Source organism: Petromyzon marinus, chromosome 49 (assembly GCF_048934315.1).
Source record: "Petromyzon marinus isolate PM22_M1 ecotype Great Lakes invasive population chromosome 49, UKy_Petmar_22M1.pri1.0, whole genome shotgun sequence".
NCBI lineage: Eukaryota > Metazoa > Chordata > Hyperoartia > Petromyzontiformes > Petromyzontidae > Petromyzon > Petromyzon marinus.
Window position 1 is genome coordinate 8,359,105 of NC_133715.1, and position 24,790 is coordinate 8,383,894.

General features: G+C 47.8%; 1 protein-coding gene across 7 annotated transcripts in view; it reads left to right on the forward strand.

Moving 5' to 3' along the window:
* LOC116953031 (ralBP1-associated Eps domain-containing protein 1-like) overlaps positions 1-20,267 on the forward strand; it is a 39,813-nt gene extending 19,546 nt beyond the window's left edge. The window contains exons 5-20 of one of the 7 annotated variants that reach the window (XM_032972850.2): positions 1,847-1,995; positions 4,371-4,599; positions 5,016-5,079; positions 6,432-6,586; positions 7,092-7,204; positions 8,763-8,843; positions 10,985-11,105; positions 12,307-12,402; positions 12,539-12,611; positions 12,872-13,011; positions 13,537-13,601; positions 14,170-14,358; positions 15,034-15,096; positions 15,922-16,100; positions 18,128-18,233; positions 20,160-20,267. In XM_032972850.2, coding sequence (XP_032828741.2) covers positions 1,847-1,995; positions 4,371-4,599; positions 5,016-5,079; positions 6,432-6,586; positions 7,092-7,204; positions 8,763-8,843; positions 10,985-11,105; positions 12,307-12,402; positions 12,539-12,611; positions 12,872-13,011; positions 13,537-13,601; positions 14,170-14,358; positions 15,034-15,096; positions 15,922-16,100; positions 18,128-18,233; positions 20,160-20,228 — 1,892 coding nt within the window. In that variant the 3' untranslated portion in view covers positions 20,229-20,267. The remainder of the gene's footprint in view (positions 1-1,846; positions 1,996-4,370; positions 4,600-5,015; positions 5,080-6,431; positions 6,587-7,091; positions 7,205-8,762; positions 8,844-10,984; positions 11,106-12,306; positions 12,403-12,538; positions 12,612-12,871; positions 13,012-13,536; positions 13,602-14,169; positions 14,359-15,033; positions 15,097-15,921; positions 16,101-18,127; positions 18,234-20,159) is intronic. The other 6 variants (XM_032972851.2, XM_032972852.2, XM_032972853.2 and 3 more) reach the window with 6 other exon arrangements.
* The last annotated feature ends 4,523 nt before the right edge of the window (positions 20,268-24,790 follow it).

Consider the following 24,790-nt stretch of genomic DNA (forward strand, 5'->3'; position numbering starts at 1 on the left):
AGTCCTGTATAAAATTGTATTGTAGTTTGTGAACTCTCCTGTGTAAAACCAGACAAATTTGTTCTTTAGGGCTCTTTTTTTCCTAACTCTGGCAGCCCTGCTCTTTGTCCACGCGAAGGGCGCAGCTTTTATATATCCTGCAAAGGGTTTTGCATAGCAATCGAACAATTAATTTTTTTCATTGTCTGAATCTCAAAGCCGAAATTGATAAAATTAAGTGAAAAATCTAATCTCTTTTCTGGTTGTGTTTTTGTTGGTGACCCGGCTGAAACTTATCGACCCACTCCAAATTAAAACCTGATTTAGCCAGATTCTAACCAAGGATCTCAGCCAGTGCCAGCTCAAGTGCTTTGAGAGTTCTGTCCCTCCGAGCCACCTGGCTACCTCTTAGAATTATTTTACGATAAAAAGACACCGCTCACAAACAACAGTCCTTGTAGTTACTTCACCTAGGCTGCGTGTACCACGTTTTGACATGAGTTTGAAGCTTCTTTAATACGAAAAGAGACCCGAAATTTTGTATGTCCAGTCACACATTTTTTGATATCACGTTGGTACGGCTGCCATAGGTTGTAAAATAATGTACCCATTGTGTGCTCACTAACAGCATCCCTCGGTCACATGAAAGTTTTTTTTAGGTTCTAATTATTGAAGCGATACACCTGTGTTGGAAAGCCTGGGGGCTTGCAGCCTAGGTGTGTATCTATAGGATAAGATCTCAAATTTTTTGGGGCCAAATCTTTAACCCATATAAGAGTAAGATTTAAAATTCCTTTGGCAAGGTAGACCTAGTCTTGGTGACGTGACTGTCATGTGCGGCAAACCAGTCTTAGTTGTGCAAATACAAATGGACGTTAATGGGTTTTTTTTTACAATTTAATTCATAATCAGTTCGAATTTATACCCGCCTGTGTCTGAATCTACATCTTTGTTCTCGGTTTCCTGTGGTGTATGCGTCACTCTAACTGCCACCGTGGGACATTTAAATACTCTTCTCTGTTCATTTAGGAGAGCGTCACTGAGTCTTTGTGCCTCATTTGCGTGAAAATCTTGTTTTTTTATATGTCCATAACCCCCCATTTTGTCTGTGATAAAAAAAATCAGTGTCTCACGAAAACATACACTGACACATCAGTGACGCTTCTTCTTGAGTATGGCTGAATCTAGGTTTATTTTAGCCACGTTGATGCTGATTGTAGATCTTTCTATTCCTCCATCGAAAGATGTGCAGTGATGGCCTCGTCGGTGGTCTTGTCGTTTTTTGTGACACTGAACAGATTAACCACGTGAAGGTTGCCATCTTCAACTGGCAGTGGCACTGAAACCTTGCACAAGTATGCCAGCAATTGTCATGCTGTACTGCACACCACTCTGTGTGTGTGCGCATGCAGGGGCGATGTGTAGTAAACATCGCCACTAGGGAGACAAAGGCGGCCGAACGTGGTGTTGGCCACGCACCTCACCCCCTCGTGTACCGTGCCGACCTTCATTCGTGCTCGCTCACAGCACTTGCCCCAACAGTCTGTTAAGGCTATACGGGGGGTATTTTTTTGAAGGGGCGGAGTGGTACTGTAGCGGTTAGCCGCTGCGCTACGAACCTGGCAACCCGAGTTCGATTCTAGCTCACGGCCACACCAGTGATGGTTATCTGAACCGGTCCTGGGCCTCCGCTAGGTTGACTCAGTCTCGAATGAGTACCTGACACAGTGTGTAACCATCGCCATGCGGGAGGTGCTGGCCACCCATCCCCTCGTATGCCGTGCAGGCCGTTATAGGTGCAACTCGCTAACAGTAATTCGCCCCAACAGTCTGTTAAGGCTACACGGGAGGATCTTTGTCTTTGCAGGAGCGGAGGGTGCCTCTTGGCCGGTAGGCTCCACGCCCCCGCAGCAAGAGAACTGGGTCAGCTTTACTGACAGCGCTACGACGATGCCGGAAGGGGGGGCGCCCGTGTCAGCCACTCCCACCGCCCCCACGCACTTTGTGGCCTCGCAGGTAGAGTTCTCTTCCCCTTCACGTCGTGCCAGTACCCACGGCTGCACGGCGAATGTCAGAACCAGTGGGAACTTTAGTTCGCATTTGGCAGCGAGCCAGCCAAATCAAAGCGATTTCTAGCTTTAATAAATGAGCTTTGAGGCTGTGTTCATCTACTGTTTGCAACCCTGTGCCAGTGATGAAAATTCCTTATTCCTATGGCAGGGGTGAGTCTATCCATAGGACAACCACTGTTGACGTTCCCACAGTGGAATTAATTTTTTTGACCCCCGGAGATATGATGGGCTGAGTCAAGTACCAACCAGGCTTAATTATCTCAAATACTGTTTTGGCACCTCGCAATGTATTCCATGGGAGGTGTGGTATAAATCATGACGATAATGATGATGGTAAAGGTTTTGACGAATACATTAACAAGATTCCACACCAAAAATATGTTTAAACAGGCTTCTAATTTAATGGGTGTTGGTGTGGCTGTGTGGTTAAGGGTGGATAATTCCATAATTGAAGCACTGAGCCAGGACTCCTGTGATCTTGGGCTCAACTCCGAGCAGTCTTTCACTATTGAACCAGGTTCTCAGGTCTAGCGAGGTGATCAGGGTCAGAATCAGAATATTTATTTATCTTGGAGGAATCCGGTGAGCTATGAAGCTGTATTTCACAGATGTCCAGTAGGGTCTGGTCGGCAAGTAACAACAACAAACAATACAAAAAAAACGATAGGAGTGCCAAATAGAGATACGGCAAGCAAGTCGTGAACAATAAACAACATTGGGCAAAACAACAACAAAAACAGTCCCCACACCAAGACAAAATGGCACATTAACATTGAACTATCGATACATGGGTATGGATCAAGGTTACAAATTTGGTTGTATCCAGCACAACAGATTTTCTGTTTCAGTATCGTCTCCGATCACTAATGACTGCATAAATGAAAATTATAACATTTGGTCACTTAATGTGGCTTAATCCTGCTCTGTGGCTTAAAACAAACTTAAACATTGAAAATTTAACTTGTGTTTAATAGCGCCTTCAGTTTGTGCTAAGTATTATCTATGATCAAGTTATTTTTTAGGGCGAATTAGTTGAATTTGTTTTTATTAGTTGTGTGTAGCAGTTTGAAAAACCAATCAATAAGTGTCGGGTCTGAATTAATGTTAAGGATACTGTCTTGTCAGAACATATTGTTGGCCGCAAATCATGCGTTACATTCCACTCAGTAATACTTTGGCCAACAACGATTGCATTGATTCATTAATTAAAATCGATGCATTCGCTCACATTGCATGCATCAAATTGTGCACTTGATAATATCGCATTTACGATAAATAAAATGAAAGGCAAGCAATATGCTACTGGAGCTTTAATGCTTAACATAATGAAAACGAGAAAACAAATAATTCACAATATAAGCGAGACTGTAAAAAAAATAGAAATTTGATTGTAATGTAAGCAAATGACACGCTATTATTCTAGAGTATACAAAACAAGACACATGATACAGGAAACAAACAACAATACAAATGAGATGGTAGAGTCATATAACCAATTTGTGACCTCCATGACAATCCCATCTAGAGAGAGGGGGGGGGGGTGGTCAATCCATACCTTGACATCTAATGTCACAATTGAGAGATGACTACTCCCGGTAAACATCAAACCTAGCTTATCAACTTCTGTTAATATCCCGCACATTCCACACAAACTAACTATTCAAATTTTACCAGGTTAGGCCCACTGAGCTATATAGCTCTTTTCAGAAGCTACCAGACCACAAATGATAGCTCAATGAAGTGGCTTATCATGTGGAAATTTCTAGCAGCCAATACTCTAAATGCATGTTTCTAAATGTGTAGAGAAAAACTGGAGAATCAGAGATAATCCACGCGACCACAGGGAGAATATACAAACTTCAAATATACAGGCATCAGGTAGTTAACATCTCGCCATAAGAGTAATAGCCAAACTATAATATAATGCATATATTATCATAGTATGTTTTTTTTTATTGCATTTTGACTGCAGGTATTGTGGTTAATGCAGGCATGAATCCTTGTAAAAAAGGTTTCAGTTTTGTTGCCAGAAAAAAGGGGAAAAACCCTATTATTACATTTTGGTACTGGCAAAGGAGGTCTAATGATAATAGCCAAACTTCCAACATAATTACAGCTATGAGAGAAGTAGAATGACCCACACTCGGTGCAGGGTTAAAGTACTGCTATTACTACAGGGGTGGGGGGCTTTAAATATTATTCTGACCACAGGGTCGAGTCTACAACCTCCTTCATACCAGGCGAGGTAGTTAACGTCTCGTCACCGCGGCGCCCACACCCCATGATTTCCCCCCGTGTCTTCACGCGTGTCACGTGAAGGATCACACTGCGACCGGGTCGGTATCGCGTGCGTCGGCGGCCGGCGGTGGCGGCGGTGGCGGCGGCGGTGGTGGCGGAGGCGGTATTGGCAGCAGTGGCGGCAGCGGCAAGGAGCTGCAGCGCAGCGCCAGCTACACCGAGGACCCGTGGCGAATCACAGAGGAACAACGCGACTACTACATCAACCAATTCAAGACGATCCAGCCCGATCTTGGTGGGCTCATTCCCGGTACGGCTGCCACTTTCACCTACCGCTGTGATGATGATAATAATAGTAATGTGGACCCACATGTCCATCTCTGTATGTACCCACGTGTCTGTATGTGTGTTGTCAATACCCATGTGGCACTGTCTACTTTCCCCACATGTCTGTACTTTTGTGTTCCATCCAGTAGCCTCCTAAAAGGTTTTAGGGCACAGTGAGCCCTTCCTGGATAGATGTATACACAGTATATATATACTTTTCTTTCGTCCATGATGTGTAATGTGACGAAGATCCTTATTTGATGTTAAAAATATAAACGTATTGGGACTAGAAGGGTTTGTGTTCATTGATTTTTGTTCACATTGGAAGTGCATGTCAAAAAGTAATATTGCTCATGATGGGCTTTAATAACATTGATGGATTTATTACTCCATTTGCAGGCTCTGGTGCCAAAGAGTTCTTCACTAAATCCAAACTGCCTATAGTGGAGCTGTCTCACATATGGTGAGTAAATGTTGTCCTCGATAAAGCACTGAGTGCCTCTGCTGTTTTGCACTTTTCCCTTTCACAATGCTGGAGAGCATTACAATGTGCCAAGCCGTTACACCATTTCCTGGCAATTCTCGGTGTAAACCACTCGCACGCCGAATTAAGTAGCAATCATTACATAACCACACCTTAACAAATGTGAAAAGACATACGTTTTTTCTAAGCTGTTGAGCGCTTAACTCAATCTGAGGATGACAACGTTGTTTCTTCGCTATAAAAATCGTGCACACGCTTAAAAAAGTATCCCTTAAAATGATTGCGATGTGCTTGTCTTCTTATTAGTGTTTTTTGAGACGCAGTAACATTTAGTTACTTTCTAATTGCAAACTATGCGTGTTATTTTTATTGCACAAATGCACAATGATGGAGTTAACCTTTATGATTCTCTTCATTCTTCCATCCATGCTGGGGGATTCGGTCTACTAGACTGACTGCTTTGTCTCGTCCACACTGTTCAATCACCCCACCGCAGGCGACAATAACTTATCATTATGCTTCTTTGCTTCACTCTTTTGTACTTTGAGCTTCTCTCCCGTTGTTATCTCTTTTTTTCCCAAAGTTCGTATAACCTTGCTCTATTCAAGGAATGCATTAAGTCTCGTCTATTCTGCCTTCAGCGCTGCCGTGTTTGATGCCTGTGTGCCCTCTGCTCAGCAACCATGATTTAAAAACAGTTTCGTAGACAGTCAGGAAGACGAGGTTGTGGTTGGGTGGGGTACGTATATACAGGAAGGAGAAGGGCAGATTTTCACGTTCGCGACCAGACGGAATACCTCAAGCCAGAAGGTGCAATACTGTCACGGATACTCTTGCAGGGTCGGTTGTCAGCTGTGCAATAGCTACGGAATGCTGCGGAAATAAGAAAGCACTGCCATTGGCGCGATGAAATCACATGGGGCCGTAGTGGCCTCTTGAGTCACCGCTGCTTTGATGCTCACTTCAGCTGCTGACTGGCAGCCCGGGGCAGATTATCTATGTCGCGGATTAAACCGTACATGCGAGATAAATTCGTTTTGTTTTCCTGCACGTGAGGTACTCCTATTATTGGCTGCTCCTCACTCACCAAAGACTGGCGATTCGGTGCCCACTTGACCGCAAACGTTTCACCAAGTAAATGAATTAATTAAGAAGCAACAATAACAGATAATCCTTTGCTACATCTTCACCAGTATACGTAGGTGCACATATATTATCCGTTGCTTGTTTTATCGGGGGGGGGGGGGGGGCACCATTACGCCGGATCATCGAGAGTCGACCGTTCTGCTGGTTGCCTGCGGCTCCCCTTTGGTTTCCACCGCCCCTCCCAGGGAGCTGTCGGACTTCGACCAGGACGGGGCGCTGACGCTGGACGAGTTCTGCGCTGCCTTCCACCTCGTCGTGGCTCGCAAGAACGGATACGAACTGCCCGAGAAGCTCCCCGAGAGCCTCGTGCCCAAGCTCATTGACATTGACGATGCCACCCGTACGTACGCCCTCTCACCCGCTTGTCCTCCCGCTCGCTCGCCCTCTCGCTCGCCCTCTCGCCCTCTCTCCCCCTTTTGCCCACCTCTTTAAAAGTGAGTCCTAGAAATAATGCGGCCAGATGTCCTGTGTCCCCCATATTACAAGGTTTATTAAAAAAAAAATATTTCGTTGTGACCCAGAAATATGTAAAGAAGTTCGGAAACTTTTTCTCCAGTGCATTTTCGGGTTGTTCCGCACGTTGTTTGGCATGATGTCCGACATTTCACTCCACATGCTGGGAGCTTCGTGTGGAAATGAATCGAACACGTGGAGCGAAACATGTGGGTTATTTGTAATCTGACCCAATAAGCACAGGAACCATTCGCTAAGCATGATACCACCCCCCGCCCCGCCCCCCCACCGACTCGCGAAGTTTGAAGTGTGGCTGTTTCCCAGCTGTCGTAAGCACGATGGGGTCCAGTCTGGCCACCCTAACCTTCCGACGTTCCCGCCTCTGTTCACAGACGTGCCAAACCCCATTGCCGAGGCGTCGTTCACGAGCTCCCCTGTCGAGGCAGCGACGAGCAAATCGCCGTCACTCAACCAGGCATGGAGCGACCTCCACCAGAACAGCGAGGTGAGGCTTGACCGCCACCATTTGAAGCTCACTCGCAGATTTCCCCTATTGCAATCGCAGACTTCTGGCAATCACCACTGTTAACTCCTGTCGCCCGTTTACGTTTTTTGTGTAACAATGCAGGAGCCTCGCCGCGAGGGGGCCTCCTTGCTCACGATTCTGTTGCGCTCACGATGAATCGATTGACCATAATTCGTTCGTTAATTCACGGCCACCTGCCGCATTAATTGGACCCCCTTTTAGTTTTTTTTGTGTGTCGTTTATCACTTGCCACTGACTCTGCATGTCACTTGCTGTGCTTGATGAGTTGCGGGGGCTTTGGGGCGGGTGCTGGCGAAGGCGGTGCTGCTGGGGCGCCGGCAGAGGGGATCGCTGCGTCCGTTTGTGCGCTCGGCGGCGCGAGCGAGCGGCGTGGACGTGTGTGCACGCGCCTTGGCGGCCGCTTGTCCCTCCCCCCCCCCCTCTGCTTTCCTTGCCCACTGCTTAACCTCCTTCATCCCTCGTCAAATTAAGCCTCAGCCCGACATGTGCGCACGAGGTAGAGCTGGCGGCTCCCGCGGCATGGTTTGGCGAGTTCCGGTATCTCTTGGATTTTGGGTGCTTTGGGGTGGGGGTGGGGGGGGGGACACTGGACCGTAGAGGATCCACATGGCGATGCTGCAGTTGTCGTTTTGTTGATGTCGTTTTAACACCGCGACTGGCTTTGGATTTGCAGCTTATGTCAATCCACTCGAGATTGTCGCGATGGGGTCATCTTATCATACTCCATGCTTGGTCAGTGGTGGTTAGTGATGGGAGCACCCAGGGCTGGTTCAGATATCACTCCGCCCCCCCCCCCTGATGTTAGCTAGCTTTGGCCAGCAATCGAAATCAGCTCGGCAAGTGCAGAGCACGGTGCACTCTGCACTGTGCCACCGCTCTATCCTTTGGCACAGTGCCCTACTTGTGTAGACTGAAACAACCAAAAAAAACTGATCCTGCGTATGTTTTGACTTGTTGCAACTCCATTCAAGACCAGCATCATACTCTTTCTGTTCTCTTTGTAGTGTTTGACGATGTTCTCTTTGCGGTGCTTGAAAGTGGCGATGTAAATTTTGCGTTGCTATGGCTAATCCCATTGTACTTAGATTGCAGTGGCTCAATTAGGCCGCCACAGTAAACAGCGCAAGTAGTGTGTGTGTGTAATTATCTAGAGATAGCAGGGTTAACTTCGGCACACGATCATTGTGGTGGCATCACCAAAGGCATTCTCACTGGCGTTTGGAGCCCATTAAAGATTTCTCACCCGCTATCTGTGCTATTCCTCACTATCTTATCTTGCCCCCTTCTCTGTCTCAGTTCACTTTGCCAAGCCGCTCTTTCATCCCATTGTCATTTCCTCTTGTCTCTCTCTCTCGCGCTGTCACGTCTACTCATTTGTCTGTCGTCATGTATCCCTTTTAAACATTCCGTTTGGTTTCCCTTTATCTTATCGGCCGGTCCCTCCGCTCCTCCCTCACTCCCGGCGGGCGGGCGGGCGCGCCGCGTCGTTGTGTGCTCCCCCTGTGTGTGTCTGCAGCAGTGGGAAACGTTCAGTGATCGCTCTTCAAGCTGCCAGACTCTCACTCAGTTTGACTCTAACATCGCGCCGGCCGATCCTGTAAGTCTGCCCGTACTCAAATCGCCACTTTTTTGCGTCATGCCATCTCCCGCTCCTTCCGCCCTCCTGTATTTCTCTCCCCCGCACGACGTGGCCAATGCCACTGTTGCCCCGCTCCTCACCCCACCGCTTGCGCTGCCCCTCGTTAGCATTGCCCCGTCCGCGTCGAGCTTTTTTGCACGGGGGCGGAAGCCACCCGCCCACGTTCGTAAGCGGGGGAACGCGTGAAAACGCAAGGCCATTGCGCTCGGCAAAACGTTGCGGCCTGCCGATCAACGCGGGAACGTCTCGCCGTGAACCGCGCTGCTTGTTTAAACTGACTGGAACATCTGTGAACAAGAGCTTCGAAGCTCATCGGATTTCTCCAGGATAAATAAAAGATTCTAAAAAAAACCCTTGAGCGCGTGCCAAGTGCGAGCGGGGAGAGCTTGCGTGGCTGTGCATGCGTGTGCCGCTTTCCTGCTTAGCTTGGCTCTCTTGCGAAATTTAACCCTGCTCTCTGCGCTAAATGTTGTGTAATTATGAATGTCAGCATGACAATTCTCTTTTTGTTTGGTTTTGCAGGCAGCTAAATTGGCACAGAGAGCAAAACCTGCACGAGTTTCTGAAATTTATTGGCCTTCTCTAAAAGCATGGCGGGCTTAAATATGTGGGATGTTCCTCTTGTTGGACGGTTTATAATTTTTGGCAGATTTTTTTAAATGTGTTCATTCACATTTAAGTGCACATGTTATATTACTCAAGCCTGTTATGACAAATCGTTAAGCACTTCCACAGATTTATAAAAGGACTTGCGTGTTGGACTGCCAAATAATAAAATAATTTCTACTGTACCTTGCGTATTTCACTTTAATGTGAATTAATTTTGCTCATACATTTGCCTGCTTAACCGTAAGAATTATTGAACTTTTATACAACATTTGCACAATTATTTTATGGTCAGAATTCTAAACAAATATGTAAAAAAAACACGCAATAAAACACAAAAAATATAAATGTATGGAATGATTTACGTTATATATATATGGGTGCCACGGTGGCGAGATGTTAGCTACCCCGCCTAGTATACAGGAGGTTGTGGGTTCGATCACGACCCTGATGCCTGCTGTATATTTGCAGTTTGCGTGTCTCTCTCCCCGTGGATGCATGGATTTTTCTCCGGGTCCTCCGTTTTTTCCCCTCCACATTTAGAAATAACACCCATTTATAGTTTTTGGCTGCTATCGAATTGCACATGATAATCCACTTTGTTGAGCTATCACTTGTGATAGGCAGGTCACTTCTGAAAAAATAGCTATATAGCTCGAGTGAACCTTACCTGGTAAAAGTAAAAATAAAATAAGCGTTTTTGATTATATCTTGGCTCATTTTGGCCGGCATCTTTGTGGCTGCCAGTCTGCAGTAGTCACCAGCTGTTTTGGCAGACCCTACTAGGTGCCTGTGATAGCCAGAAAGCGGCCCGTACTGCAAGTCAAGGCACACCAAGATGGGCGTTAACCGACAATACTTTTCACCACCCTCTTCCCAGTTTCCCCAGCGACTGTCGGTCACGTTTATACTCATGAGTGGCTTTGCTTTGCCTCGGCGATGACTGGGTGGGTCTGCTGTCAAGTGATTGTCAAAACCGGAACACTGCGTTTATACCCCAACGTAGAGTTTCTATAACAAAATAAACACATTTAATTTGGCTATACTGTCTGCTTTAGATGTTAAACATGATTGGGCTTAACAGGACCTTTATTTTGATTGCATTCTTGTGAGTGTAATATTCTTTTAAATGTTCCCCTTAACTTTTTATTTTGGAAAACCAGACAACGTTGCATTCAAGCATCGCTGCAGTCCCTGCCCTGAAATTATTGCGCCCATTAACATGACCCGTTGTAAGGTGATCTTGTTAAAACTGCTCTTGCAAAGCCGGGTAAAGACGTCCCATCCATCTTCCTCCTCCACCCTGAGACCGCAGTCCAGTGACCTCGCAGACATCTCTTAATGAGCAAGAACGAACCAGAACTGCACAGTATCCTCCCCACCCCCATCCACCCCCCCCAATCCCCCATCACGGTCAATGGCTCAATCGCTGGCCTCTGCGTCTGTCCGTCTGTCCGTCTGTCCGTCCGTCCGTCTCTGGGCACGTTGAGAAGCGTGGTGACCGCGTGGTTGCGTGCATTGGGCAGGAGACGGCAATCGTCCACCCGGTGGCCATCCGCATGACGCCCAGCAAAATCCACATGCAGGAGATGCACATCAACAGGGCCACGCCAGGTACGCACGCTTGGCATCGATGGCCACGGCGACGAGATGGTGCGGATCTGCGGTTGCGTCACGTGGCTCTGCGCTGCATCTGATCACATGACCCCTTTCCCGTTCCGATGACATAAGTGTACATCATCAGTTTTTCTTCCGATTCTGTTCCGATGACGTACGTGTACGAATCGGAACCGGAAGAATAACTAAAATAAAATAACTTTATCGGTACCGTGGCTCCCACAAGGCCATGCGCGTGGCACAGTTTGGCACAAGCTATCATTGAGTTCGGTTGTGTCGCTACGATTCTTTGTGGTAAGTAAAATGTCTTTAAAAACAACGGCGCCTCGCCTCTCTAAATAGAATTAACGATGAGTCACTTGCACGTTTCGAGATTCTGTGGTGAACAGGACACTCACCGTGTAACTTGCAGACGTCTCGGAAAGGGAAAGGGTTAACGCTTTGTTTCACTTGGTTTTGGTTCTCTTTTAAAGCTTTTGCTTTGGTGTCCTGCTTTGGACATCGTGCCGTGAGACCAAGTTATTTCCACTTGGAAAATTCCAAGCGGAATAAAAATTACCTCTTGTTTTTGTATCCGCAAAGATTCTCCTGCAAATGTTGTGCTTCTTGGACTAATGGCCAACGGATAGAATGTGGCCCCTAACGGAAGTAATGGTTCTCACTGAGACAGAAAGAGATACTTAGTGAGATAAAATAAAATAGAAAGAGATGTGAGATACTCAAGAGAACTCGCATTATGGCACTACAGCATCGTGCGATTTCATAACGTATATCACGTGGCCTGCCAGCACACACCAATTTATTATGGCCTGTTAGAAGATATCGCAGTAGAACCGTGATTGACTGCATATATAATCGTGTATTCATAATGCAGGACTGATGAGTGTGTCAATAAGGTGTCTTCGCGACTCACCGCCTCCTCGCGATTTGATGACCTGTCCTGATTCAGCGTGGTCACAATTCAATAATCTTTATTTGCAGTGCATGTAGTTAATAGTGGCTTCGGGTTGTTCCACAAACCCATCACATGCAATTTATGCAAATAAAATAAAACATGATTCTCGTACGCGCAATTCGACGCGTGTATCACAACCTGTTTTCATCGGTAAACTCAACGCATAATTTCCTCTCTGCGTGCCTCGGCAGCTTAAGCTGCTTCAGGTATCATTTATCGCCGTATTTTTTTGTACGTGTTCAGCAGAGATGGGTACGCCGGTGAGCCAGCCACACCCCACGCCGTCGAGAGCCACGGAGCAGCCATCCGCCGCTAAATTTTCCGTGGCAAAAAGCGTCGGTACGGTGCGCACACATTCCCCTTGCTCCTTAAACATCCTCCCCCCGATGTTGTTACGCTTCAAACGAGGTGCTCTACAATGCCAAGCCCCTGTGCTACCGTACTTTATCTTCTGTCCCTCCCTTGTGTGCAACAGATGGTTTCCACAGCTCTGAGTCGTCCGTTTCGTCAGATGCGGAAGCTTACGGCGCCGGCTTCTCAAGGCCAAGGCGAGTAAACACGACTAGCGAAAGAGTCGCCCTCCCCATTGCACCTTCACTAAAGCGGCGTGATTTGTAAATAGCAACGAAGGGCGCGTGATTTATATTTTGAGACGTGACATTATCGCACAGAGGCTGTTGGATTTAGGCAATCATCGGAGTAATAATTATCGTTGTCGTTACCAGTGGGGGGGAGGGGGATTTTTCCCCAGAATGCTGCGCCGCTGAAGCTGCGTTCCACGTTGGCACACGCCGTGTTTTATGTGCAGGTCGTTCTCGGGTACCTCCGTGGACGATTCGCTAAAGAAGCAGGTGGCGCCACCCCCGCCACCCCCTCCGAGGCCCAACCAGAGCCACTCGCGCTCCTCCTCCCTCGACCTCAACAAAGTGTTCCAGCCGCCCGCACAGGGTGAGCCTGCGTTCACCCCCCCCCGCTACCCCCTGTGACCTGCCTGATATAACATTGATGGAAGAACCCTGACGTAGGCCACAAGGCGTAACCGTACGAGTGCTCGCTTGCTCACGCCGCGGCTGGTGGAAGGGCCTCCACTGGCGGGAGCTCTCGAGGGTGTTTGATCTCCCTTTCCATGCTGACGAGACGTCTTGGAAGGGGCCGGCGTACCGACACTTTACCCTACCGCATACCACAACTTCGATTAGCACGGTTGGCTATGTACGGTGCGAAAGAAGTTCATCATACATACAACTAACTGGTGGTGTACACATTTATACTGCTGGGTGGAGGGAGGCGCATGGTGGATTTGAGACACTTGTACTTTCCTTTTAACTGCCGCTCCGGGCGAATGAACGGATTACCTTTCTGGATTGCAAGTGCATCCTGGAGCGGTGTACACATTTGCACTGCCAGGTGGACAGATGTAGGGTACAATGGACTCGTGCGTGGCTGCCACTTAACTGTCGTGTATAATTACAGGCCAGCAGACCGCCGGCCAGCAGCCTGCGCCACCTCCTGCAGTGCCACCCCGGCCACATCCTCAGGTACCCGCACGTTTCCGCTGGGCACATCCGCCTCGGTGGCACTATGACCGGCCTTGCCGTGTAACCGTACATTGTCGGAATGTTTTTTAATTTTATCAGATCCGCGCTTAAGGCTTTTCTTTTAGGTCCAATGTTATACTTTGTCATATTTTCACATTTAAATTGTTTTAGTAACTTGAATCGTTTATACACTAAATATAACCGTTTTAATACGTTTCAATAATAAGTGAATACGGTTTCCAACAGTAAATCTGAACACTTACGTTATCTTAATAAATTTAAATAAAGTGATGTCGCGTCTTGGTACTTTTGGCAGGAAAAGCACGAAAGTGACACCACAGGAAGCGGTGTTTCAAATTCATCTGCCGCTGTGATGTCACGAGAAGTGATCGATTTGAAAAAAAAATTATTTGCGCTAACCCAACATTTTAAACCTAGGCCCAATTTTAATTTTTTGAGACTAATCCGAAGATCAGAACACGGCCCTGAGCAGAAGAACTACCGTGGTCCTTGGCAGTGACCAACCGACCGTGGGTGTGCCGTGTACCGTGTGCCGGTTCCGGTTCAGGCGCTGCAGACATCCCGCTCCATCGACGGCGCCGACATGGTTCCCGGCGCGTCCGGAGTGCCGCTGCTGTCGCCGCCCATCTCCGAGCAGCCCAACTTTGCCGACTTCACGCACTTCGGAGCGCTGCACGCGGTGCCCGAGGTTGACCGAGCCGCGGGAGACACGCCGGACCCGCAGGCGCCCGCGCCGGTGAGCGGCAGCGATGGCGCCGGAGCTGACGCTCGGCACGCTGAAAGCCCAAGAAACAATAGGGGCGGGAGCTGGGGGGGGCATTCATGGAGTACGTCAAGTATCGGCCCAAATTGGAATCCGGATAAATGCGACCAGCTATTTAACACACTCAAATTTTGCACACTACATTCAGGCCTTCTGAAAGGCTGTTATAATTTAGTTGATGGACAAACAGAACGCCGGGCTTTTATAATATTGATGCTCATCAAAAAACTTACAATCCATCACTTTATTGGCTGGAAATGTCCAAGTTGCTGGATACAATTCAGTTTGATCACAGTTAAACTTAACTGGAAACTCAATAATCACTAGTGGGTAATATTCATTAGACTTTCTTGCATTTGAATGATTAGAAATGTATTGGTTTATTCCAAGTGATTTCAGGTGAACTCCTGTGTAACTATATTTGTGTTTTTTAATGTGCTTAATTCTGCATTGAATAGACATTTATTGTTAATAATATTATTGCACTTGTTTAAAAATGAAAACATTTACTGAGGTTTCAAGACTGGTTTTATGGAGGGTTTTGCTCAATGTTGCAGTCAGGTGGTGAAGATTGATGCGTGTGTCGCAACAAAGTTAATTTGTTGAATTAATTTGATATCTAAAATACTTTTTTTGATTCATCCACAGGTCGAAAAGGCACCAGTGAAAACAGAAAGCCGCGTTGAGGAAAAGACCGTGACGAACAACAAGGTTACACTTTTAACATTCCCACTCGATGGTGTAGTTTATTTATCTGAATTATCCTCGGTAATGTGCGGGTGGCGCAGCCCATTTAAATAAAAACAATTACAGTAACATAAATATCACGTAACATAATAATAGTTGCAACTTGTAACGCGCGAAGTGTTCGCTCACTCTCCTACAGAGAGAGCGACTCAGAGGAGTGAGGTACCACAGACAAGCGGGAAGGCAGCCACGCAATGTGCCGGCACATTGAACCAAAACTATTAACTTATTTTTATTTTCTATCATAAACTATAAACTTTTTATTTGACCAGGTAAGGCCCCATGAGCTTTTTATTGGTCTTTTTTATAAGCGACCTGGCCACAACAAAGTGGCTCATCATATGGAAATTTATAGCAGCCAAATACTCTTCAACGCACGTTTCTAAATCGAGAGGGGAAAACCAGAGTACCCGGAGAAAAATCCACGCGACCACGGGGAGAATAATACAAACTCCAAATATACAGCAGGCGTCAGGGGCGGGATCGAACCTGTGACCTCCTGTATACCAGGCGAGGTAGTTAACATCTCACCACCGCATTGGCAGCGCCAACTGTCGTACCGTATGTACTTCTATTCTCCATCCGTGCTCCCCGTCTTCACTAACCTGTACTAACCTGCGTGGTGAAGTATGTAAAAATCACTCTTGGTGACCCGCGCAGGCATTGCGAGACCCCTCATCCGGTAGTTGGATCGACACGCACTAGCTCCACGATAAAAAAAAAGCCCAACGACTCACTCGGCCGCGACGTTTTCGTGGCGCTAACGACTGCTGCCTCCGTGTCGCGCAGATACAGCAGAGGTCGACGTCGCCAGCGCAGCCGGCACCCAAGAAGCCATCGCGGCGGCAGCTCAAGTCGGACGAGGAGACGGTCGCCGCCCCCCCGCCGCCACCGCCGCCCCAAGAGGAGCCCCTGCGCAAGCCAGGGGGCATCGCCGCCCTCGGCGCCACCCAGCCCTCGCTGCAGAGGTGAGAGCGGCGCCTCATCGGGCGATGGTATTTTGTTCCCCCGGCAAAAATTCTGACCCTGAGGTCGGAATGATATATATAAAACCCCACCCACCCCTGTTGTAATAGTAGTCCTTTTAACCTGTGCCCAGTGTGGGTCATTCTACTTCTCTCATAGCTGTAATTATGTTGGGAGTTTGCCCGTTACTCTTGTGGCGAGATGTTAACTACTTCGCCTGGTATACAGGAGGGGTCATGGGTTCGATCCCGACCGTGACGCCGTCTATATGTTTGGAGTTTGCGTGTTCTCTCACCCTGTGGTCACGTGGATTTTTTCTTCGTATCCGCCGGTTTTTTCCCTCCACATGTAGAAACTATGCTTTTAGAGTATTTGGCTGCTGTGCATTTCCACGTGGTGAGCCACTTAGTTGAGCTATCGTTTGTGGTCAGGTCGCTTCTGAAAAAGAGCTTCATAGCTCAGTGGGCCTTACCTGGTCAAATTAAAAAAAAAGTTTAATTGCTTTTATATAGACAAAAAATGTTAACGGTTGTAAGACATCTTGGGTGGACACCTTAACTCCGGAGAGTTTTCTGACCCCCCCAGCAGGGGGCAGAGGATTGTTACATTCACACCCGGATTCAAGTAACACGTAAAAAAACATTCAACACATTGGGCCATGGTTTCAAAATCGATTCTCTCACGGCGCAGCGTGTCGAATGGTGCGCGTAACAATCCGCAGTTTGATGTGCGAATGACGCTATCATCATGTGCGAATGACACTATCATCTTATGCCAATGATGCACTGTGGTCGCCCATCCAATCGTTATCCAGGCTCAAGCCTGCTTAGTGCGCGAGATCCGGCAATATTAGGCACCTTTCCAGGTGATTTGGTCATCTGGTCATGAGCAATTGTATCAAAGAAAACGATTTCACTTTTGACCTTCGGCTAATAACGCACATACCCACGTTGCAGGGATACGCGGTGGGCAGAAAACAGTGCAGTCAAATCCCTTGTTTGGCTGTTCGTCTGTGGTCCCATGTACATGCTCCCCAATTTCACCAACCAGCGTTTTGAAATATGGTAATAATGGTCAAATAACCTCCCAAGATCCGTAGAGCATAGGGGAGGCCCTTATCCAGCAGTGGCTTGACAAAGGGGCAGTACATGTACACGTTCATGATTCATTCATGCAAATTGGAGCAGACAAAACCGTCGCAATGGGACAGAACAATATAAACATGCAAACGATGACACATTTTTTTATTATCGAATCGTGGCCAGTGGCCACGAATCGTGACAATCCATTGAGTCCTCCCCGAGGCGGTGGTGTTGGGGAGGGGGCGGAACAGTTACATGGCCAGCAGACACCCAGCGTGCGGTTTGGTCCGCTTCGTTTCGCCTCTAGGCTGTGCGTACGCGGCGCCACGCGTGCATTCAATTAGAATTCTGTATTGGGGGAACACGCGCTGGAGGCTGCAGCAACGGGAGTCGTTTTTGATCGCTCGCAGACGCTAATGATTTGCACCGCGCGCTTTGTCGAGAAATGGGGAAAACGTTTCTCGGGAAATCGCGGCGACGTTCGTTTAGCGAACGATCCGTGCGCGCTTTAATTGGGCGGCCTCGTTGCACAAAGGTCGGCGAGCGATTCCAGCTGAATGCGTGACGAGCCTGGACTGCGCCGTCAAGGGAAATAGAGATGATGTTGCAGCTAGAAATTTCCACGTGATAAGCCGCTTTGTTGAGCTATCATTTGTGGCCATGTCACTTCTGAAAAATAAGTTAATACCTCGGTGAGCTTCACCTGGTAAGATAATTATTTTTTAGTTTTTTTGTTAAAGTGATGTGTTTACCTTTCCTATACTTTGCACTCCTATCGTGTTTTACTTATTGTTTTGTTGTAACGTACTGACCCCGTGCCCCTTACTTGACATCTGTGAAAAAGAGCCTTATAGCGCATCGGATTTCTCCTGCAGACCGAATAGAGATTCTCATTCTGATAACTAACGCCTTCGGCGCCGTCACGGGTTTGCTCTGCGCTGCGGCAGGTCGGTGGGCAACGAGAAAAAAGTGATCCAAGCGTCGATCCGCAAAAACAAGGAGACCAACACTGTCTTGGCTCGGCTCAACAGCGAGCTGCAGCAACAACTCAAGGTTTGTTTCCTTGGGGCGGATGAAGTGCCTTGTTGACATCCCAGTGTCACGTATGCGTGTATGTACGTACATTGAACCTCTTTCGCACCTTACGTAGCCAACCGTGCTAATCGGAGGTGTAGGGGGGGGGGCAACAAACTGAACACACAAGAAATGCACACAAGCGCAACACTGTTGTTTCCGCGTATAAATAAACATTGGTTTTGATTTATTGACGTTCGAGACCTGTATTATCCAGCGACTTCGTTTGAAGCGAGAAAACGCTGACCCCGTTTCGACATTGTAGTTCTCATCAGCAGAGTCAGGCCCCACCACTGATGAAACCCAGATGGGCCAGTAGGCTAAAAAAATACATTTTATTTTTAATGTGGAGACAGAACGAAGTTCTTTTTATTATGTGTGTTGCGGATCATGAGGTGCTTCTAAATATAAAGTCCTACTCCGATATTTGTGCCCAGTGTCAATAAAGTTATATAAACCTGGCCCCTCACAACCACACGTACCGGGTTATAAGACGCACCCCAAATTTTGTTTTTAGAGCGAGGGAAAAAAACCGTCTCGTCCGGAGATTATGGTTAATACTTTTGCCCTTTATGCTTCAACCACGCATAATGACTTTGTGTACAGTATTACGTATCAGCTGTTATTGTATTTTCAGTCCCGCAAAGCCTCATGCCACAGGGCGGTCACTTTTATACATCGGCGGTAACAATGAATACAATAACCGTAAAGCCGAGTGAATAAAGTCCCTCTGCACAAGGGGATTGTGAGAGGATCGTCCGATAGATGCTTATAGTGTCCGCTGCGCCGAACGCAATTTACTGCCAGGCGGGCAGCGTCTTGTGGGGAGCACCGCCGGTGATCAAAGGCAGCGCGATAGATTGTGGTTGGGCGCGTGCATGGCAAAGGTCTCATTTCAATATTGATCCGGGCATTGGCCGCGGACCAAAAAATAACTGCACTCTTTAGATTGGCCGTTTTTTTTGTTTTGGTAATTTGATATGTTTACCACGGGTAGAACAATTCATCCTCCTGCCAATTTGATGAAGTGTTGTGACTTACAGGTCACGATTGAATTCAATAATCTATTCTGGGTTTTTTTTGTTTTACCATCGTGGTGAAATGGTAGTGCCTCCAGTGAAGCCATAGCATTAGTTTTTACCCTTGAGAATCCAATGCATGTAGTATGATATTTATATTAATTGGCGAATAATTTCACCCAGAATATATACCAAAGAGAGTCTTACCGAGTCTTCAGTGATTTTATTTTCTGAAAGAGGGTCACACTTGAGATGGAATTTTCTTTATTCTGGACATAAAAGAATGGTCATGCATGTTAACAAGAGAGAATATGTCCAAGAATAAGACCACTGTGCAGATGGATCATTGAGATTAATGTGCAGGAGTGAGATGGCTGACAGAAGCACTGGACCGTGAGAGATCGTGACGGCATGTGGAGGCTTTCCTTCAGTAGTCGGTAGACATCGGCTAATAACGACGACGATGATTATGTTAAAAGCACCTCCTGGTGTTCTTAAAATCCCGGTGATTTTTTAAAAATGAAAGTGCCTGTCGTGTGTGTGTGTGCGTGTGTTTGTGCATGTGTTTGGGGAGCACGGTGGCGTAGCAGTTAGCGCACTGCGCTACGGACCTGGCGACCCGAGTTCGATTCCTGCTCACGGCCAACACTAGTGACGATAATCTGAACCGGTCCTGGGCCTCCCCTAGGCCGATTCGGCCTCAAATGAGTGCCTGGTGCAGTGTGAGAACATTGCCATTTGGGAGACAAAGGCGGCCGGGTGTGGTGCTGGCCACCCACCCCCTCGTGTGCTGTGTCGGCCTTCATAGGTGCTGGCGAACAGCACTTGCCCCAAGAGCCCATTATACGGGGGATCTTTGTATTTTGTGCTTGTGTTTTGCTTGCAGGATCTGCTCGAAGAAAGGATTGCACTCGAAGCGCAGCTGGAGCAACTCCGTCCATTCTCGCACACGTAGCTACATCGGTCGCGCCCCAGACCGGGGGGGGGGAAGGGGGTGGGGGGCAAAGGAGGAGCCGGGAGGGGCTGGCGGGGGAAGGGGGACACGCACTTAAAGAACTTTAAAGAATGCTCATTCGCTGAGAGCGCGTCAGCTGGTTCATTGAATGCCCCCACAAAGAAGAATAAAGGACTTGTTTAACAAACAAACAAAAAACACTTGCTACCTTAAGATGAGAATGTCTTGAAGATAACTGTGGCTAAGCGAAGGAAGTTGCTTTTTCTCTTTAAAGTGTTTTTTTTTCGGGATGACACATTGGGCAGCAAAGAAAGCCCATGAAGATGTTTTTTTTCCACGCCAAAGTTTTGCCAAAACGTCACTTTGTTCAATGGCACGTTAGCATGCCACGAGCCAATTGCCATGAGACTATCAGTCGTAAAAAAACAACTCACCAGAGCACACGCAGGCACAGATTTGGCCAAAAAGCGGTTACCGAGACTTTGTTGGCACAGACGATTTGTCGAGGTTGTGGCACGCGAGGAATTATTTTGTACATTATCTAAGTTACTGAAGGGTTAATAAAACCTGCGATGTGATGGCGTTTTTGGAAGTTCCTGCCCCTTAGGGCCTTGGCTGAGCCGACTCGATACTGGCTTCTCTAACCTGTGCCTTGACTGCCGCCGTCTACAAAACAGCACTGCTGCTACTGCTGTTGCTGCTGCTGCTAGCCAAACAGTCATCGGAACCTAGCCCAAGCCAGTCGACCCCAGCCTGGTCAAGTCCAGCCCAGCTTTAAGTCAAGCCTGGATGCACAACCCTCCTTTGCCCTACCTTGCCCGGTCCTGCCTTGCCCTTTTCCTGCCCTGCCCATGACAGTTCAAGGAAGTGTCTCGAGTGTTTGCCGACCAACCACAACAACCATTTTAGCACGGACTTGTTGACACAACGAGGATTGGGAGCGGTTCGATTTAAAAAAAACAACTGTTTTTCTTCGGAACGTTATTTTTCTTCTTTATTGAATAAGAGCGAAGAGAGGAATGGCCTCTTTTTGAATATAAATGTGACAGTGCTTATGCAAGTGCCTATTAGTGCTTCTGATTGTAGGCAACGGGTATTTGCGAAAGTTTTGAACAAACGGTGCGTCTTGCGAAAGTGTAAGAGGGCACGCGCGCATTCTGCCACCGACAGCAGCTGCTGGCGCGACGATAGATTTCTTTTTCTGGGTGAAAAGCAAGACTCGAGGATTCCACTGCACGCTTGCAAACGGCAAAGACAGTAGGACGACACCACGCATCTCGGTGGGGGCACGTCAAAGGGGTCCCAGCAGCGGAAGAAGAAACCCCCAGGAATACCGTGGTTCATCCGAGCATTTGCATGGGGGGAAAAAAATTGCAATCGTTTGCAGCAGCAGACCCAGGGCTTCGTAGAGCCAAGGGTGGGCACCAACGCATGGCAGCGGCATCATCGGTCCCCCCATCCCCCCCACACGCTGGCCTCTGTCGAGACAAAGCTCAGGGCCGTGGCAACTGAAAAGTAATTCAATTGTGATGTGAGCGTCACATCCAACTGGAAAAACGTTTAATTACGATTGGTGCTTTTCATTTTACTATTAAAAGTAACGACAGACCGGGGTTGGGTTTTTTTCTCCTCTCTCTCTCTCTCCTGTGATCTGGAGGAAACATTGGGGTGCCCTCAGAACACACTCTCCCCGTCAACGCACCCGATCGCTTGCCTAGCACAGCCAGTCACACTCGTGCGACATAAAGTTATATTGAATGAACACAAAAAAACCAAACGGGATGAGAAAACCACACCATCATTCGTTTCACTATGTAAATGAGCTCTCAAGTGTATGCCCCTTGCCATGTTTATTATTGTTACAAGCCTGTTTTATCACACGCTGCTGGTGGATTGACGCATCTTTGCTGACCGCCGGTTAAATACGGGAGGTGCGGGGGGCCCATGCAGAATAACTGCCCGCCTGTTATGGCCAATACGGCAACTTGTTTACCATAACGCTCGACTTTCGGTTTGTTGTTGAGACTGCGACATTTTACCCTACACCCCCCCGAACCCGCCACCCAAAAACCCTCCTTCCACGTCTTATTCTAATGTAACCTTTGCAATTTTTTTTTATTTCAAGGCATTTTTTTTCCTCCCACGGACGCGCTAACCGATTTGCCGCGTTGATGTCTTTTTCTGAACGTCGTGTGAGAAAAAGGAAAAAAAAACACCGGGCAAAGCACATCCGACCGCCTTGGCACGAACAAAAGGAGCGGGCAAAAATTACTCGCCGGGCCGAAGCAGTTCTGACTCTCACCATATTAGACTGTGGCCAATTCGGAGCTGCGGGGCCCGTTGGAATTCATGTTTGGAAACCCTTATAAGCTATAGGTTACAGCTCTTGGTACATTTGTTGAAGTGTGTGGGGCGTTGTTGTCGTTGTTAAGCGCGGGCAGGGCAAGGCTGAAACATTTTGGTGACGATTATTTTGCGAAAATTACCTTGCAGAGGTGTAGGTACTTGATACTTTTTTAATCTAATAAACAGTAAAAAAAGCTAAAAAAATGCAATTAAAACCTTTATAAAGTATACAAAAGAAAAACTTGGGTAGCCCGACTGACCGTAAAGTAATACGGCCATGAGCACGCATTGAATTTCGTGTAGTGGGACTTTGATCTGGTTTGGAGTAACGTCATGAAGGGCCACGTATTGAGATTGCAAGACTCCTGTAATGAACGCAATCCAACAACGCAAGTGTTGACCATCATTCTCCCACACGTACATTGACCACCAACAACAGTTATTCGTGCGTGGCTTTAATTGGGAATGGTGGAGAGAACCCTTCTTGGCGAACGAGGGGAAAGGCACGGTGGTGGTGGTGGGCAGGAAGGGGGAGGGGGTGACAGTTTGGTTCGTGATCTTCACCCATTTTGATGATCTGAAACGCAAGTGGGGACGCCTGTGCGTCGGGTTCGCGAGCGATGACGATTTCCCCCAAAAACCCTTGCAAAAGCAGCGAGCGGAATCGCGCTAATTGTTGGCCCGGGGCGTGCACGTGGGTTTCACGACGCGGTCCCAACCGCAGATGGCAATCGGGCAGTCGTCGCTATGCGAGCCTGGAGGGCACCCAAACTCACCGCTCCCCCACCCTTTTGCTGGGTCGCCTATCGTGCATCGCCTTAGGGGGCCATCCATTTAGTACGTACGCATGGAGGAGGGAGGGGGGGTTAACCCAAATGCGTTCGCTTGCGTATGGGGGGGGGGGTCTCCTGACAATGTACGTACGCATAGGAAAGGGGGGGGGGGTGGTGAAGCCTCGATAATAATTTGTCTACATTGACCTTCAAATGAGTTAGTCCGGCGGTGGACTATTTGCTTAAACACGTTAATATTATTTATCCTTGATTGTTTCTGCGTGGATTAAATATCGGCCGTTCTATAGGATTCGGGGGGTGCGTCAGGCGTACGTACAGGGAGGGGGGGGAGGGGGCAAGTTTTGACAGATCTTTGTGTACCTGCTAAATGGATGGCCCCTTAATGGGACGTAATCACGGCTCTTCCGAATAAGCCGGAGGGAGCGAGGCGAGGGGTGGGGGCACCGTCAGAGTACGAATGCTTTGGTTAAAACGAAAGCAGAAGTTGAGCTGGGAAAACAGTGAAAAGGTACTTTGGCTAAAGTAAATAAATAAACATGTTTACCGTTCCGGGACTCTCAACACCAAGAGGCCGTCCATAAATGACGTCACGCACCTAGGGGGGAGGGGGTCAGACATTTGTGACGAAGGGGGGGGGGGGTTGAAAAATGTGACGTCACATAATGCGCAACTTTAAATAAATATAGACAACACGTTCTACTTAATTAAATCGACTTTATTAAATGTTTTCTCCTACAACATCAGAGTGCAGCGCCACATTAAACACGCACTACAATGACAATAGTTTAAAGCGATTTGAAGCATGTTTTTAAAAAAATTTTGGGGGGGGGGGGGGGGCAGAGCTTTGTGAAATTACGCCGTGTGACGAGGGGGGGGGGGGTAGAAAATCGTCCAAAATCGCGTGACGTCATTTACGGACAGCCCCCAAGGGGCAATCGTGTTGGTATTCCGTGTTCCCGCGGAGTCGTGTTTATATAACGTCGGGTTAAGTACTGTACGTGATTCACAACAGAAGAGACAACAAAAAGCGTTGGCGTATAATTTATAATTTCTTGAATTCCGAAACCACGCCAACCCCAGATCGGAACGTCAAGCGGGGGCGCTTCAACACGCGCGTTGTAATGACTGAACTCGCCTACCTGCATGTCCCATTTGTCCAAATGCCAGTTGAGGAATTGTTGCCGTTGGTGAGCCGATTTGGGGGATGGGGGTGGAAATTGTAGGTCGGTTTGGTTAGGTTACACGAAGGCTCCGTAGCAGCAAGAACCGCTGGCAAGGGGTGGGGGGAGACCCCAGCTAATAGTGCGTGGCGTTGCGATTAGCCGAATGCTTCTGGCAAGAGAGAGAACCCACGTGGATTTTCTTTTGACGACCCGTAACTCGGCTCTCAACTTGTGTGCAAATCAAGGCGGTGGTTGGGTT